General features: G+C 39.7%; 1 protein-coding gene across 1 annotated transcript; it reads left to right on the forward strand.

Annotated features, from left to right (window-relative positions):
* The first annotated feature begins 11,650 nt into the window (after positions 1-11,650).
* On the forward strand, positions 11,651-13,860 carry LOC133892756 (probable ribose-5-phosphate isomerase 3, chloroplastic). Its single transcript, XM_062333701.1, has 2 exons — positions 11,651-12,167; positions 13,310-13,860. Exons 1-2 carry the CDS (start codon positions 11,781-11,783, stop codon positions 13,742-13,744), a joined length of 822 nt encoding a protein of 273 aa, XP_062189685.1. The 5' UTR covers positions 11,651-11,780; the 3' UTR covers positions 13,745-13,860.
* Positions 13,861-18,424: the final 4,564 nt, after the last annotated feature.

Here is an 18,424-nt window from a genome sequence, read left to right on the forward strand (position 1 = left end):
GATGGCATTTTCTGTCGCATAATTCGCCTGTGGTTTTGTAACGACTTGATATGGCTGCAGGGCCGTACCTGCAAATTTGGGGGCCCGGTTCTAAACACAAAATGAGGCTTCACATTCAGAAAATGCCAATGACCACAATATTTTTTCCATATTATATATACGAAACATATACTTTCCTTACAATATTATAAATTACATTAGACATTAATGCTAAAAGAGTATAAAGATGGTCTCCGAACACTTAACTGATATCTTAAATTCTACCGAAAAGCATCATCCGTCTAGTATTCTATGAAATAAAATCTTCATAGTTAATCTTTTTCAAAGCATCATTTTCAAGGACTATTGTTGTTAATTTATTAAATCTTTCTTAGTAAAGTAGAACGCAAGTAAGATTTTAAAAACTTTAATTTAGAAAAGCTCCTCTCTACATATGCAACAGTTACGAAAATAGTTAACAAAATTCTGTATGCAAAAATTACGTTAGGGAAACAGCTATACCGTTTCAAAAACTTCAGAATATCTAGAAATCCTGAGGTTGTGGCGCTGCCGCTGCGCTAATGACTGATCGCACACCAATCGTCACAGCACAGCCCCAATCCAAGCTCATGAAGAAACAACAAATAAATATATGAGAGGGGAGGGCCGGAGCGGACGGATCCATGGGAAACTGCGGTTTAATTGGTAGGAGGAATATTGAGAGGCGAGGTATTGAATTTCGCGGTAACTGAGGAGTTGGGTGTGAAAGCAATGCTGCTGCATTGATTTGGAGAGGTGTGAGAGGAAGGGATGGGGAAAGTTCTTGGCTTTATGTAAAAGGAGATGGGAACGTATTGACCCTGGAATCTGGATCGCTGCTTCCTTCCTGCCTTTCTTTCACCTAATGTTGTTGTAGGGATACTAAATACTCCATATACTTAACTCAAGTTTTTTGGGGGCCTCTGATTTTTTGGGCCCGGTTCTGTTGAACATGCCCATGTACGGGCCTGTATGACTGTCATATGGGGAACAAAAGATTAGCATATGAATAGTAGTTGACATTCCTTATGTGCTTGTCACGGTGCTATCTACCATGTCCTATTGAGAATCGATAGGATTCTAATATAATAGTAGAGAAAATAATATTCGAACCCTATCTTTATTGATTTTTCATTATATTGAGTTTTAAAGTGAGAAGGTGTCTATTCGGTAGACATCCTTCTCGAACGGATGCCTGTTCGTTCAAAGGGTATGGCAACCGCCGGTGGTGGCTGGCAAAGATTAAATAATTTCTAACACTCCCTTTTGATCGATGCTGATCCATGTGTGTATATATTATTTTTGAAAGCTCCTCAAAAAATCATGTGGAAAAAATATGAGAAGAATAATAGTGATATATAGTTAAAACTCCTTTAAAACTCACTAAAAATGAGGAGAAAATGATACATCATATAATGATTGTCTTTTTTTTTAACTCATATGAGAAAACATTTTAAAAGGTTTAATTTGTAAGATGCTTATTTCCCCACTTTGTTGTAACTCATGAGGATAAAACAATTTAGGGACAACATGTTTAGTGATATTGCTCTTTATTTAACTTGTTTGCATCTGAGCAACATAAGTAGTATTATCTTCGTAGATAATAGTAGGTAATTCAATAGAACCAATATCACATGATTTTTTATGTGGTTGATCATTCTGCGAAGCCATACATATTATGTGATATTTCAGAGTGATATGTGGAAGTAGCCTTTGGAATCTGTTTTGATGACTCCTATTAGAAGATTATATCACCATGAAATCAGTCTGTAATCTGACGTTATGGGGATCAGTTATATAGCCAGAATATGGATATCTCACTATAGTTATATATTGATTTTTCTGATAGAAAAATCTAGATCTTTGGTGCCATAAAGATATCTGCGAATATCCTCTTTGACTCCCATCTAATAGTGTTATTAGAGCTGCGCTATTTGTGCTATCAACTCTGCAAATGCAATATTAGACCTGTTGCGATTTGCAAGATACATAAGTACTTTGATGGCACTAAGATATAGAGCTTTAGGTTCAATATATTTCCATCGTCAACCTAAGGTATGAATAGATCTTGATTCATATTTAATGACCATAAGTGTTTGATGGATATAATTGTCCAATATCATTTGGATATTGGTGGACTGATGGATATGCTCAAGTTGTATACTTAAGTAAAATTTGGTTTTTAATTAAATCATTTATATCAAATTTCATCTTAAGATGATTACATACTTTGTCGTGTGGGGTTTGAAGATGATACAAAATCTAATTGGGATTTTATTATGAACACACGTATGCAATCGTCGTATTTGGAGTAATACTTATATAGAAGGAACTCATTTAGTCAGTTGTACCACATTCAACTTAACTATTTGAAATTATAGACATAAGATACTTAAGTTGTACACTATATATATATATATATATTATATATATATATATATATATTATATATATATATATAGTAATTTGTATTTAGATTCAAAATACGAAGTTCTTTAGGGACTTATATGTCCAAATCTACCCAATTCATTTGATCTGCCAATGATATTGAATATGAAAACTTAATTTCCACACATACCATGAGGTATGTAGCATCGTAATTGATGTCAGGTCTCTGCATGAACCCTTGGAGGTGTAAGTATTACTTTCCACACAAGCCTCTCTGTTTCACCACCTTATAAAATGAAAATCCATTTTGCTTCTGTAAAGAAAACATTTGGAGGTGTAGGTATTACTTTTGTTAATACATCTCTTTTTATGAGAGAGGCTATCTCTGCTTGGATTGCATCCTTTCACTGAATCCAGTTTGAACTTTTTTCACATTTTGCCATGGTCTTGAGATCTGGATCAATTTGGAGGTTGTACAATCGTAGTGGAGAAGTGTCAAAAATTGTAGTATTTGATATTAATTGATTCTATGGAATCAATATAGTTTGTGAAAATATTATCATGTTTAACTTCATGTATTTCCCTAAACAATGGAATTAGGGTGTTCCAATGACCCAGTGCTTAAATTTGTGTACACATTTATGCTAGACATTTGGATGCTGAACATCCATAGGCATATGGATAGTGAATATCCATAAGGTGTCTATGAACTTGAAGTTGATTTACATTTACTGTCTTGGAGGATGTTCTTCCCCTGTTTCCGAGAATACTTACAAGAAGTTGTATTCCTTGTGACCATAATTTTCTCCCTCTTATTTTAATTTGGGAGTTGAGTGGTTTTATTAGGTACCTCCGCTCTTTTTGGCACATTTATAGCAAAAATCGGATTTGATGACACCTTTATGACGAGTAAATGCATCTGGCAGATTATTTGCAATATGATGCAAATACATGATGTTCTGATTAAGGATTCTGATCTCTCGTACGTGGATATGAGGACTGAATATGAATGCGTGTGACATTCTCTTTTGATTCCTAGCATTCTTTGTGGTATTAATCTCCCCCTAATGCTTGAAATTATCCTCAAAATGTGATGAGCATACATGCAATGAATATGTCCCTTGTGAGGGACTCAAGGTATTATTGATGGTTAGTTATACCTCATATAGATCTCCAATATCCTTTGATGTATGTTGTAGGGTGGTGATATTGATACGTGCAGAACATAACCGATTCGCAGATGGAAAATACTTGGCTAGGTCTAAATTTCCACGTACTAACTGCAATGGAGGGAGCCGTATGATTGCAGTTGGATAAATTTGGTTTAATGATAAGGTGTGTAAAGCCGCATGTCACCAACAAGACGTTGACTAATTGCAATTTTATGGTTGGTCATGCAAATGATTTGATTCTTTTGATGAGAGATTCAGCTAAACCATTATGACTGTGCACATAGGGTACTTAATGCAGTAGTGCTCGAAACCAAACAATAATTGAATTCATGTTAAGGAACTGTATTATCCATGTGAATAGATTTGATCCTGCGTCCAGGATAATTTGCTCTAATTTTAATTATTTGAGCAATAAGTTTAGCGTAAGTGTGGTGCCTTATATATAAGGGACACATGTGAGACCATTTTTAACAATCAATATTATAGAGTACCTAGATGGTCTATAAAATTGTCGAATAGATTCACATGTATGTTCTTGAATGTGTTCAATAAATTGGACGGCGTATTATGAATTTTAAGGTAAGAGTGTCTTAAAATTAAATTCCCTGTAATACATACGATGCACACAAATTTAAAGATTTTGGGAATTGATGCTATGACCAATAGAATTATTAATAATTTTTCTCATCATCTCTAAGTTAGAGTGACCAAGACAATCATGTCAAGTCTTAATTTGATCAAGATAGAAAAAATATTTTGTACGCAATATATAGTACATGTTTGATGTATGTGTAATACAATTCATATGGTATATAGGGAAGCTTGCCATATCCATTGATTAAGAGGACAAATTTCTCTTTTGGTGTCATCATGGGTTTCGATATGAAAACCATTCTGACGGATATCTCTATAACTTAGTAAGGTACAGGTTGAATCGGGATATAATAGAGTATCAGCAATTATGACTTGTGTACCCATATAGAGAATAATTATGACGCAACTAGAGCCAACAATCACTGTATCGTGTTCAACGATTGTCAAAATATTTTCTTATCTCTTAGTAAGAGTTTGGAAATATTTTGATTCCATGTAGTATAGAGTTTGTGGTGCAACTGTGCATAATACATATTTCCTCTTCCATCGAATTGATTCCCGTAAAAATCTATATATAGAATTGAAGAATTTGATATAAAATTCTTTATCAGATATATAGAATACATACAATCTTTATGTAGTATCATAGTGCTGATATAATATTGTGACCTACAATTTAGTAAATTGATACTGATGTATTATATTACAACACTTAATAGGACGTAGATAACATGATATCTAAGGAATTAAGAGACTAGATAATGTCTCCAAACATATCGTGTGAAGCAAATTCGACAATCATGTTTTTTTGCTAATGGGATCTTCTGGTTGCAGAAGATTCTGGTTATTACTTAATTTTTATAGAACTTGTTGTGAACAACTAGCCTCCTTAGTGGAGTTATTTTGAAGGTTGAAGTGTTCTTCAAATCTTTATCTTTGAGCAGGTTGGTTACATCCCACAAATTATAAATACAGATCAGCTAAATATCTCGGGTTGTAACATTTCTTAGTGGAGTGCTTGTAGCATCCACACTTGTGACAAATATTAGATTTGTAAAATTTGAAAATACCTTGATCTTGATCTAATACATAGGGCTTCATTGTTGCGTTTGCATTTACCGTTAGAGTTCTTTAGATGGTATATGAAAGAGCCATCAAACTTGTTGTTATTCTGGATATTATCATGTACTTCAGGTAAAGTAGCAGCGCCGATTGGACGCTGATGATAATTCCTTAGAAGGAGTTCATCATGTTTTTTGCCTGAAGTCATATATGTATTAAATCAGAATAACTTGGTATTCTCTTGCACGATATTATTGTTGTAAGATCCTATCAGTGAGAAAAATAGTAGATAAAATTTTCTCTATCTTTTCTGCATTTGTAAGTTCTTTTTCGCAAAATACAATTTTGAGAAAATTTTATGATACAACATGATTGTAATTTTCGATGGACATAAAATCTTGGAGTCAGAGATGTGTTCATTCATAACTTGCATCAGACAAAATGATTGTCTTCTGCTGTTCATATCTTGTTTTGAGAGCTAGCCATAATGTTCTTAGATTCTCTTCCATTAGATACTCAGATTTGATATGCGGATGAATATGATGCCTTATAAGGTACAAAGTGCCATATTGATCTGGTAGCGGTGGATCTACCTGTTGAGGAGGTTGGAGTGCCGCTACAATTCTGCGAGACACAAGACTAACCTTGACGTCCATTACCCATGTTGAATAATTGTGACCGTCAAGCGCGAGTTCATCGAACTCTTTGCCGGTCATTGTATTGTACATCGATTTGACCATAGATTTGATTAATTTACTATATGTAAATTAAAAATCATCATGGTAATATTGTAATAATGACGCAAAATTTGTAAAGTTAAGTTGGGACTTGAATTATATAGTGTAGACCTTGAAATCTGTAGCTAAAATATTGAAGATAATCACCAAATATGGTGTAGATCTCTCAGTAGTAGGAGGCATAATTTGACATTTATCAGTAGATTCATATGTTCATATTACCTTGTGCTATGCTAAATAGAATATTTAGAAGAACACTTTGAAGGTAGTCATTAAATCAAGATGACAAAATGTAGACCTCACAGTAATGGTGGATAATCTGCAAATATACAATAGATCTATATCTCCGATACCTTGTGTTTCACAAATATTAAATCTAGGTAATCACTTAATTTGATTTTGCATTTTAATTCTGCTTGAAATGAGCACATTGGGGTGTAAGAGCTTTCAGGGCTTAATTAAGGTGAATTAATGTATAATCTTGCAAGAAAATGAATCTCAATTGTAAAATTAAAGTGGTCGTAAACATAATTGCATGTTATAGGGATTGCATGAAGCAAACACATTAAACAATACAAAATATTCTAGAAAAATAGGGTCTGAAATGTTAAATTACAACAGTATACAATACTAAATGTAATTACGGTAAACTTTAGGGGCTAAACATAACAATTACTTAATAAATAGTACTGGTAGTTGGACCATTTTGCAATATGTTGGAAACATGGGGTTTCTTGCAAAATGGCCTGAGCAGCGCTGGGGGCCAAGACAACCTTCAACTCTTATTCTTCTCTATACGTCTGCGATTATGATACGCTTGCTCTGTGTCTGTGTTGTTCTTCCTCACTGTTGTATCATGTGATTGATGGAGGCCTTCGTGCCTCCTGTTCTTGAACTTTATACAGAGGCCTTCGTGCCTTTGGAGTTCTTCTCGATCGCTCAGCGGAGAGCGCGTTGATAACGTATTGAGAATCGATAGGATTGCAATATAATAGTAGAGAAAACAATGATTCAAACTCTATCTTTATTGATCTTGTTGGACCCCTCTTTTGGGTTACCTTGTGCAACTCATACCAGTTCCTGGATCAGTAGCTGGTACGCATATATTTCCAACAGAAGTAGACATCACAAGCATACAATGATTAAGTACAATATTAGGGGACAACACGGAGTTCATTACAATAAGGGCCCGTATGCCTAATTAAATAAACCCTCACAACACAATGAAAATAAAGCAAAAGCGACCCATACCCTTCAGGCAACTTGAGTGCAGACGAAACCAACTTCTCTATTCTTCATCTTCTCCTTCAACGCAAAAACGAAGTTGAGTGTAGACGAAATAGCAAGAGTGAGTACATAAGTTAGTCAGCAAGTCCTACCTCAAGGGGAGACATTAGATGCATACAGGTAGATCAAGGATAAGGCTGTAGAGTCTTTAGGTTTTGCAGAAAGCTAGTTTTTTTTATGCAAGGTTCAATTTGCAATGACTATCTTAAAAGCATTTCTGAGGGTAACACATAAGTCGAGCTTATGAGGGGCGTCGGCCCTGGGGGAGATACTTTTATCCCACCAGTTCTCACACTTCTTTTGTCGGTGGACACACAGTCCAGGATACTCAAGGCACATAGCCAACTCTTTTTGAAAATATGAGTACACTGCCCACTCACACACCAAGGAAGTACTCACGCCGAAAAGCTAATCATTGTGACCGAACCATAGCATGTCCTTGACCGAGGATACGGTAATCCGGATAGGTTTAACACTCTGCAGAGGTTATACACTTTACTTACAAGATATACACAGACTTCAACCTTAGCAACTGGTGGAACTGTCATAACGAGACGCAACGACCTCACAACGTAGTAACAATATCCACCCATGTGGCACTAAGATACCAGGGGCCTTAGAAGATCCACGGGAAGGACCACTTAGCAATCCCAAGGCTCTGACATAGCCTCAACAATATCAGCAGCTAGACCTTGGGCTACGTATTACCCAAGTCTTCTCCTGATCCCCATTGCCACTATCGGCCTCCGAGTGGGTCCCGAACTAAGTTGGAGGGGTTTTGTCAAATCCTGCCCATTCATGTCATGTGATTGTACGATTGGATACTAGGTAGGATGTCATAGCAAACCGGTCTTTATACGACCGGGGCAAGTGCCTCCCAGCAAGAACACCACAAAGGTGAACCTTGCTCCAAGGTAGTTCCCACCTGTGCGGGGTACCTTACTCACCCTCGTCAACAATACTCTAGAGTTTTCCAGGAACACAAGTCTTACACGCCCACACACACTGAGCACATAACACTTCATATTTTTTAAAAGGCATGATTAACATATATAATATCCTGGTTTTTTCTTCTGAGAAAAGCAATCTTAAGCATGCTAGTAAACAAGAATTCATCCAAACAATCATTATAGTTGATGTTGGGGACCTTCTAAGGTTTCAACAGAATAAAGGTAACAATATCAAGGCATGGCATAAATAAGCTAGGTCATAACTATATTAGCATATTCTTTAAAATTACAGTCATTAACTTAAGCATACATATCCCTATTGTTTGAAACAATGACTCTACGGATTGTATTTGAAAACATAGGATCAATATGATCAACGGTGTAGGACCTGCCTTCGTTGAAGTCCTCATCTGCTTCTTCTTCAAACTCCGGATCCTCTGGGTCTTCCTCGAACGCGCCTTCCTCGAACAATCGCAACATACGACAAAAGCGCACACATAAATAATCAATCAAATGATTATATTAAAAACTAAATAAATTACAAAAATGATGAAATTGATATGATTGGGTAGATCTCGAATTTAGATGAATATTGGTGGAAGAATCGTTGAAAACAGAGTTAGGACGGAGGAGAAACGAGCTTCAGAAGTTTTGTCGGGAGAGAAAATCAGAAAAAAGAAAAGGGAGGAATATTCCTGAAATATTCTAGTTTTGGAATCGGCTCGACTCAACGGCTCAGCTTGGCTCGGGCCCACCTGTCAGCGATGGCGAGAGAGAGAAAAGGAGAGGGGAGCTGGCCCGATCTTTTGTCGGGGAGATCGAGAGGGCGAGAGGGAGAGAGGCGACGGGGCGGTGGCAGGCATGGCGGTGGCGCACCGACGGAGGTCGGCGGCGAGCTCCGCCGGCCGGCGGATCGAGACGGCGGTGGCCGGATCCGGCTCGGCGGAGAGGGGGCGAGGGTGTCGGCCGGCGACGAAAAAGCGACAGCCAGCGACAACGAAGAAGGCTAAGGTACGCTCCTCTAGGGAAAGGAAGAGAGAGAGAGAGAGAGGGAGAGAGGGAGAGAGAGAGAGAGGGAGAGATGGAGAGAGAGAGATGGCGGTGGAGCTCACCGGCGGTGCTCGGAGAGGAAGAGGGAGACGGCGGAGGTCAAAGAGAGGGGTGGTGCGGTGCGGACCGGGAAGAGATAGCACTGTTCACCTTTTATAGGGGGGTGACGGCGCTGCGCGGGGCACGTGGTGGTGGCGCGGGGCGCGAGGTCCGCCTGCGACGCGTGGCGACGGGATTGCGCGGCGCGGCGCAGGGTCACAGGGGGAGAGAGAAGGAGAGGGGGAGAATTGTTTTTGTTTGTTTTTGAATCCTTCTTAGAACATGGGTGTGACAGATCTTTCATTTGATATATATAGAAGTGAGAAGGTGTCCATTCGGGAGACACCCCTCCTAAACGGATACCTGATCGTTCAAAGGGTACAGCAACCGTCGTTAATTGCTGGCAAAGATCAAATGATTTCTAACAATTACCACTCTTCAACTAGACACCAACAATGAACTCCGCAATTCTTTTTGTCCGTGCGTGATATAATCATACAAGTAAAGGGGAGCCGTTGATTCATCCTAACCCTAGTTTATCAAAAAGGAAATGACCCACGTATGACCAGGCATCACTACAATACCCTGGTACTGTAGTGCCATAGGGTGCCTTGGTGGGACGGCTGGGTCGTAAGACCTTGTACATATAGAAGCACTCTTATCAAAAGGATCGTGGTAAATTTTGAGATAATCTTGCTGCGCTGATTGAAAACGCATAACAAGTTTGTTTGGATAGGAAGGATTGCCATAGCAATGTTTGGGATTTAGATCAAATATGTACTAAATTATAAGGATCAGCGAGATCCCCAACTGGAGCTATGGTTCATGATGCACTTTGGCTTTATTTCCTCTGTCTATATTGGAGAAATTTTTAATACAAACTAGTAAATAGATACAAACTAGTAAATAGATATAAACTAGTAAATAGTGAATGTCGTCTATCTGATTTCTATCCGAAGGCTACGGTTAATCTCACATCTCCCAGTAAAGAAGTTATTTTGTGATATTTTATGGTCGTACATAGATTTTATGCAAATCAACTCCACCACTGGTGGGATCGACCATAGACTTTGGATATAGATCAGACGAATACCATTTTTTGTTTGCACCAATTTACTTGTTTGCACTAAAGATTTTCTCATGTGCTCTTGCAAAATATACATAATATGTTTTAGAAGTAATCCAAGTCGTCATTTTCAAATGAACTTGTTGGACAAACGAAGTGCTGCCATGTTCTAAATAAAAGTTCATCTTTCTGTGATGTTCACAAAAGTTCTGAATTTGTAGAGAAAACAATGATTCAAACTCTATCTTTATTGATCTTTTTATTTGATATATATACAAGTGAGAAGGTGTCCGTTCGGGAGACACCCCTCCTGAACGGACGCCTGTTCGTTCAAAGGGTATGGCAACCGCTGGTGATTGCCGACAAAGATGAAATGATTTCTAACAATTACCACTCTTCAACTAGACATCAACAATGAACTCCGCAATTCTTTTTGTTCGTGCGTGATACAATTATACAAGTAAAGGGGAGCCGTTGATTCAAGCTAACCCTAGTTTATCAAAAAGGAAATGACCCACGTATGACCAGGCATCCCTACAATACCCTGGTACTGTAGCACCACAGGGTGGTACATGTAGCAGCACTCTTATCAAAAGCATCATGGTAAATTCTGAGATAATCTTGCTGCGGTGATTGAACACGCGTAACAAGTTTATTTGGATAGGAAGGATTGTCATAGCAATGTTTGGGATTTAGTTCAAATATGTACTAAATTATAAGGATCAGCGAGATCCCCAACTGGAGCTATGGTTCATGATGCACTTTGGCATTGATTACTCTATCTATATTGGGGAAATATTTGATACAAACTAGTAAATAGATATAAACGTATAAATAGTAAATGTTGTCTATCTAATTCCTATCCGAAGACTACGGTTAATCTCATATCTCACCAATGAAGAAGTTATTTCCCGATATTTTATAGCCGTATATAGGTTTTTTACATATCAACTCCACCACTGGTGGAATCAACCATATACTTTGAATAGGGATCAGACGGATACCATTTGTTGTTTATACCAATTTACTTATTTGCACTAAAGATTTTCTCATATACTCTTACAAAATATATATTATATGTTTTAGAAGTAATCCAACTCGTCATTTTCAAATGAACTTGTTGGACAAACGAAGTGCTGCCATGTTCTAAAAAAAGTTCATCTTTCTGTGATGTTCACAAAAGTGCTGAATTTGTGCTGCTTTCCTACGTGTCACCAAAGAAAGATTTTTGTGAAAAGAAATATCAAGAAATGCTACGAAGAAAAACCCCTGGCCCTCCAAGTCACCACCAACCCAACCTTTGATCACCACCTCCGCCTCCACCACCAACTCCCCATCCCGGCATCCCCTCCTCCGCCACTCCTCCCCACACACCTCACCTCTCCGAGCTCCAGCTCCAGCACCACCCACGCGCCCCATGGCTGCCACCGCCATCTCCGTCCGCTTCCACCCCGCGGCCGCGCGCCACGCCTGCACCTCCACCCGCCGCGCCCGCCTCGGGGTCGTCCGAGCGCAGTCCGCGCCGGCGGCGGCGGCGCTGACGCAGGACGACCTGAAGAGGCTGGCGGCGGTGCGCGCGGTCGAGCAGGTGCAGAGCGGGATGGTGCTGGGTCTCGGGACGGGGTCCACGGCCGCCTTCGCCGTCGCCGAGATCGGCGCGCTCCTCGCGGCGGGCAAGCTGACTAAAATCGTCGGCGTGCCCACCTCCAAGCGCACCTTCGAGCAGGCGCAGTCGCTTGGAATCCCGCTCTCCACGCTCGACGACCACCCGCGCATCGACCTCGCCATCGACGGCGCAGACGAGGTCTGCCCTTGCCTCTTTTTTCGCTGCTTTGTGCAAATTAATCAAGCCTTCCATTGATTCTGACGGAATTGGGGCAAAATCAAATCTTTTTGATTGGTTCTTGATTCTTTGCGCTTAGTAGTATCTGGCGAGCTAGAATTGCTGTCCTATGAACTTGTGACATGCAAGGTTTGACTTTGCACCTTCTGTTGCTGTTCTTGCATGAAAGAGGAGTCAGTCTGCTAGGTTGTCTTGCTAGTGCTAGTTATGGAGGAAAGATGAAACTTTTGGTCTATATCTTTATACTTTTTTTCTCATTGAAAAGATGAAGTTTAGTGATGCTGTGGTAGCTTTGGGAAGAGAGTAGAGGCCAAAAAAGAAATGCTTCAATGATTTTGGCTGTTGCACTTGCTGGCTGCTGATGAAGGAGCTCACATTTTAGATGTTATTATGTTGGAGTTGGCATTTCGGCCTGTTTGTCAGTGTAGCAAGCAATTAGCTAATTACACTTCGAGGAGAAGAACTGTAGTTCATAGAGAAGTTTAGTAGCATGCACTTAAAGCTGAAACATGTCCCTTGCAGGCTCACTACGATTTATTCGTGTTTTATCCTCATCAGCTTTGCAAAATGTGTTCCTTGTTTTGCCTCTCTTTTTTTCCCTAGCGTCGAGGTTATAGTACCTTTTTTCTCATGCAGGATAAACCATAGCACTCTGAACCTCTAATGTCTGTCTCTGCCATTTTGCTATACATAAAATGAACCCTTAAAGTGTACTGAATCACTAAGTCAACCTTTGTTCTTGAAGGGTGTGGATAGTAACTAAGCAACAAAGCAGCAATATGTATAATGCTTCAGCGGTGATATATATATTTTTTGTAAAGATAACACCTTCACACATGCTTGCAGAAACAGCCTAAGGGGGTGTTTGGGTGAGTAGTATTTCATTGGAAAGTATTGTAGTTTTTTAAATTTGAACTAGATCCCAAACTATCTAATGCAATACCATCAATCCAAACATGCTTTTATAACAATATTGTGGCAACTTTATGCAACTCTGTTCTCCAAATAGGCAAATTCTTGCACTGATATTTGGTTTTTTTATTCCTGTTATATTCAAACTGCTATTTTATTACTAAGTACATTGCGTTTTGGTATTAAAACAGGTTGACCCAGACCTTAACCTTGTGAAAGGGCGGGGTGGTGCCCTTCTCCGTGAGAAGATGGTTGAGGCTGCGTCAGACAAGTTCATTGTTGTTATTGATGAGACAAAACTAGTTACTGGCTTAGGAGGAAGTGGTTTAGCCATGCCAGTGGAAGTTGTGCAGTTCTGCTGGAAGTACAATCTAGTAAGATTGCAGGAACTGTTTAAGGAGGAAGGGGTGGAGGCAAAGCTAAGATTGGAGGGTGACAAACCCTATGTCACTGACAACTCAAACTACATTGTTGATTTATATTTCAAGACACCAATCAAGGATGCATTGGCAGCGGGAACAGAGATCTCAGCTTTGGAAGGAGTTGTTGATCATGGGTTGTTCCTGGACATGGCGAGTTCAGTGATCATTGCTGGAACGGATGGTGTCAGTGTCAAAACGAAGTGAGGTTTCAGGTTACTTGTTGTTTCTGTGTTGAATTTACAATTTTTCAATGTATAAGCTTTTGGTGTAAAAGCAGGCAATAATATGCTTTAATAAATATGTTTCCCAAATTTCCCAAATTTTCCATCGGTTCTCATCCTATGTTTAGGTTGGCTTGTGAGGATTGCCTATTGTGGTATAAAGGCCATTTTACTAGGTTGAAACTTCTGTTGACTTATACAAGTATTATTTGAGTGATACTGTTATGTTCTCCTGCAATTACATTCCAAAGAGGGAGCTGTCAGACCAATCATCTTTGAGAATTGAGATCCCTTGCAGCACAAAATTTTGAATAAACTTTGGGGGTCCTGCATGTATATGTTTAATTGGAACGCAGCTCAACAGAGCAATCTAATGGGCAATGAAAATGTTTCTCTTAAAAACTGGGGGGGGGGGGGGGGGGGGATGAGGTTCTGTTCCTAAGAAAGAAAATTTAAATAAGATGCCAATCTTGCCACCTGAATGCTGAACTTGGTGTGTATAGTGAGGAGGCATGTTACCTGAGATGTTTTTAGAAGTAATTTCTTGCGTATTGTAAATTTGCAAGAAAATTCTAGGTTCAGAGAACAAATGTTCATGTATGTTCACTGATGAACTAAGAGCATAGCTTCATGTCCATGTGCCACTTCCAGAAAATTAGGTCCATGGTTTTTGAAAGTTCGACACAAATCTCCTGCTTGTTGTGAAACTTGAGTTGGGCAGGATCAGTGGCTGTATTTTACTTTTACAATGTGATGTTCAGTAAATAGAGAGTCTATAAAGAGATATTTGAAGGGATGGAATGACTCTAAAGAACTATCTATGGATAGAAGCACGCGAAAGTTAGTAATCCACAGTAGCACTATAACTTATGCATCAGTCTTTTTTACTGTTATTATTTTTATTTTTATTTACTATTACTAGTACATTTATTTATTATTGTTTTATCATCATCTTTTTAGTTGGATCTGGTGGTTTTCATCTTTAGCCTATTTCAACTTGCTTAGGGCAAAAGCTTTGTTGTTGTTGTTGTAACGTGATGTTCAGTGCTGCTGAGCATTCTTCAGTAAAAGTTAGATGCAATTGGCCAACTCCTAGTATGGCCCATAAGGCCATGAATTTTCTCTTTTGACCTGAAGTGTTTTGGAAAAGTGACAAGATTAGAAGGTGTAATCTTACTGGTCAAGTAACCTGGGATCAGCTTGAACTGAATGACAAGGCCACAGAAAGAAGCTAGCTGCAAGCAAGGATATTCTGATGCATAACATGATCTCCACTCATACCAGCAAATTAGCAAAAGATTGTACGCTTTGGTATAGTTGTAAAAAGTTGTGGCCTTTTAGTTTTGGATAAGCAATGTGTTCATCTATTGGATCGTGCAAGGCAGAATGAGGCAGGTCTGAAGACTATATACAAAAAACCCGAACAGAAGAATAATAATTCTTTATCCAGATATCAGCATTATATTACAAAATGCAGTGACAATGAACAATGCCAAGCTACATCAACGAAATAGATCGCCAAATGTCAACTTGCTGGCCCACATGGTTTTGGAATACTATCTTACAGACATCTAAGAGCAGCTTTAATGGTTAGAGCTAGCTACTACCTCTAACCATTAGCAGCATACTTCTCAAATTTTATATGTATCTCACTGTTTTCAATTCCCTATCCCTCATAGAGGAGAGAGCTGCTGAGGTGGGGTCTGCTTCGTACATAGAGCTAGCTCTTGATGAAGAGCTAGCGATCCTAGATTCCTCTCAACATTTGCAAAATAAGAGCTAGCAGCTAGCTTTATCTTCACCTCAACCACTTCGCTCTCTGCAAAATAAGAGATAGCATCTCCCTCAATCATTGGAGCTACCCTAAGGTGGTCTCATCTGAGTGGTAATGGCGAAATTTTTGGTGCAAACCCACCGGTGTGTGCAATAGTGCAAAATCCCACTGGACCGCCCAATCTGCATCCAACGGCTCCACACAATCCCACCATCGTGCCATGGTTTTTTTGCAGAAAACCCCCTGTGCAGTTGCAATGTTTTGCGATTTCACCCTCCTTCCCACTAACCCGCCCATAGCCCGCACCCAAAGGTAGGGTTTGAGGTCCGTCGTCGGTTTCCTCCTTCGTGCCCTCCACATCGCTCCTTACTCGAGTCTAGTATTGGAGGGTGATCGGATCAGCAATGATGGATTGGAGGGCGATTGGATCGGCAACGATGGCCTTGGCGACTACGGATGCTGGCGCGGTGGCCACAGGCGTGATGACGACGACGACGGAGGCTAGCGTGATGGCCACCGACGCGATGGCCACATGTGCGATGGGCACGGGTGCGATAGGCACAGGCACGGTGGCCAGAGGCGTGACGTGCATAAGTGAGATGGCCATAGGTGTGACGGGCATAGGTGCAACGCCACATGCGTGCCGGCCATGGGCGCGAAGCCTTGGACAGCAACGGGCACGACGCCTACAGGCTCGATGCAGATGTAGTGGACGACGATGGGCGCAATCGCGATGGGCTCGACGATGACGGGCGTGATGACGATATGGATGGCGACAGGCATGGTGGCGACAGGCACGTCGGCGACACCAGGTGGTTTTCCAATCAAGGAAGATGGGTGTAGCACTCCACGAAAACACATAATTCCATATTGTGTAAGTTCAGTTAACATGAGCATAGTTTAGCGCAATACATGTGTCATAATTCCATTGTTTGTAATTTGTTTATTTGGCGCATTGCTGATCGCAATACATTTGTGATATTCTAGGGAGTTACATGCACACCGGAAGTGTCCGATCACTTTGTTTCAGCTGTGGGGATGGAGTTTGCTAATGCCGAATTAGCTGAGAAGTTTTACAAAGACTATGCTCATGAAGCTGGGTTTCTAGTTCGGATTGGACAACAGAAAAAGATCAACAACCACCTAAAGTGGAAGCGATTCTATTGCTCAAGAGAAGGATTTCGCCGTGAAGGTGAGAAAAAAGTTGGATGCACCGCTCCAATTAGTTGATAAGAAAAAGAAGAGAAAGCACGTGCATAAACTGACTAGGTGTGGTTGTGAGGCCATGATTGCCCTAAAATGTACCATGGAGAATAGATATAGGGTTGAGATGTTCCAACCTATGCATACACACATACTTGTCTCACCTCGCTCGTGCCACTTGTTAAGATCAAATAGGCAAGTAAGTGAGAAAATTAAGGTGGTATTATTTGATTACTATAAAGCTAGTATCGGAACCTCCTTAGCATATAGATATCTTCGTGTTAGTGAGGGGGATTTTGAGAATGTGGGATGCATGAAGATGAACCTACAGAATTATCATAATAGCTTGAGAAATTTGATAAAGACAAAGGATGCACAAATGTTTATTGACACTCTTGCTAAAAAGAACTTCATCAATTCAGGGTATTATTTTGACTATGTTGTTGATGAAGAGGGTAAGTTGGTACACATATTTTAGGCAGATACTACATGCAGGAAGAACTACTTACATTTTGGGAAGTTGATCTCTTTTGATGCTACATACAACACAAAACATGTACAACATGAAGTTTACACCATTTACTGGAGTTAACCATCATGGAAGTTGTGTATTATTGGGGGCCGCATTGATTTCTGATGAGACAATATAATCATATATATGGTTATTCGATACATTCTTGAAAGCAATGGGGGTCTGCACCGGGACTTATCATAACCGATGAAGATGCCAGCATGAAGGCGGCCATCACCAAAGTGTTCCCAACTATGTTACACAGATTATGCATGTGGCACATATTGATGAAGTTTTTGGACAAGGTCGGTTCACCGGTAAGGGAAGACAAAGAGTTTTATAAGCATGTGAACCATTGCGTATATTCCTCTGAAATAGCTAAGGGGTTTGAGTCAAAATGGGCTAAATGATTATGGAGTATGGATTGGAAGGCAATAAATGGCTAGCTCACCGGTATCATATTCATGCATCATGGATACCAGCTTACTTCAGAGACACATTCTTAGGTGAAATTCTTAGAACATTTCAAGGTCAGAGACTGCTAACTCTTTTTTGAAATGTTTTATTGGTTACAAACATACCTTGGTCGAGTTCTGGGTTCGGTTCGCTGCAATCGAAGAACAACGACAAAAAGAGTTGATACAAGACAATGCTAGCCTCCATACAGAACCAATAATGAAAATAGGATGGCCAATTGAGAAACATGGAAGTGAAGTGCCGGCATATGAGATATTTTTACAGATTTAGAAAGGAGTTGTTGGCTTCCACATTGTATATGCCAAGCTACATCAATGAAATAGATCGCCAAATGTCAACTTGCATTGTTGATAGCATGAGGCAGGACGGTTGTTTCAAATTATATTCCATAGTCGATGACGGTCTCAAGGTAAGACAAGTCAACCTTGATTTAACCACCATGATTGCTCATTTCTCTTGCATGTTATTTCAAAGACTTGGTTATCCTTGCCGCCACATTGTATATGTACTACACGGTGCAAAACTGATTGAGCTACCTAGTCATAATGTCCTAAAAAGATGGATGAAAAATTGCAAGCGAGAGATTGTATATGATGTATATGGTAATTTGCTAGAAGAAAATAAGAGAACTTGTGAGGATACTGAATTTAAAATGATGGCTTCGGAGATGTACAAGGGAATGGAAGAAATCTTCCATC

Source organism: Phragmites australis, chromosome 15, assembly GCF_958298935.1.
Source record: "Phragmites australis chromosome 15, lpPhrAust1.1, whole genome shotgun sequence".
In the NCBI taxonomy this organism is placed as follows: Eukaryota; Viridiplantae; Streptophyta; class Magnoliopsida; order Poales; family Poaceae; genus Phragmites; species Phragmites australis.

Bases quoted from the DNA above. Each gene is read 5' to 3' on its own strand.
- LOC133892756 (XM_062333701.1), top strand. From the start codon at position 11,781: ATGGCTGCCACCGCCATCTCCGTCCGCTTCCACCCCGCGGCCGCGCGC. The intron at 12,168-13,309 runs GTCTGCCCTTGC...GTATTAAAACAG, and splicing joins CCATCGACGGCGCAGACGAG to GTTGACCCAGACCTTAACCT.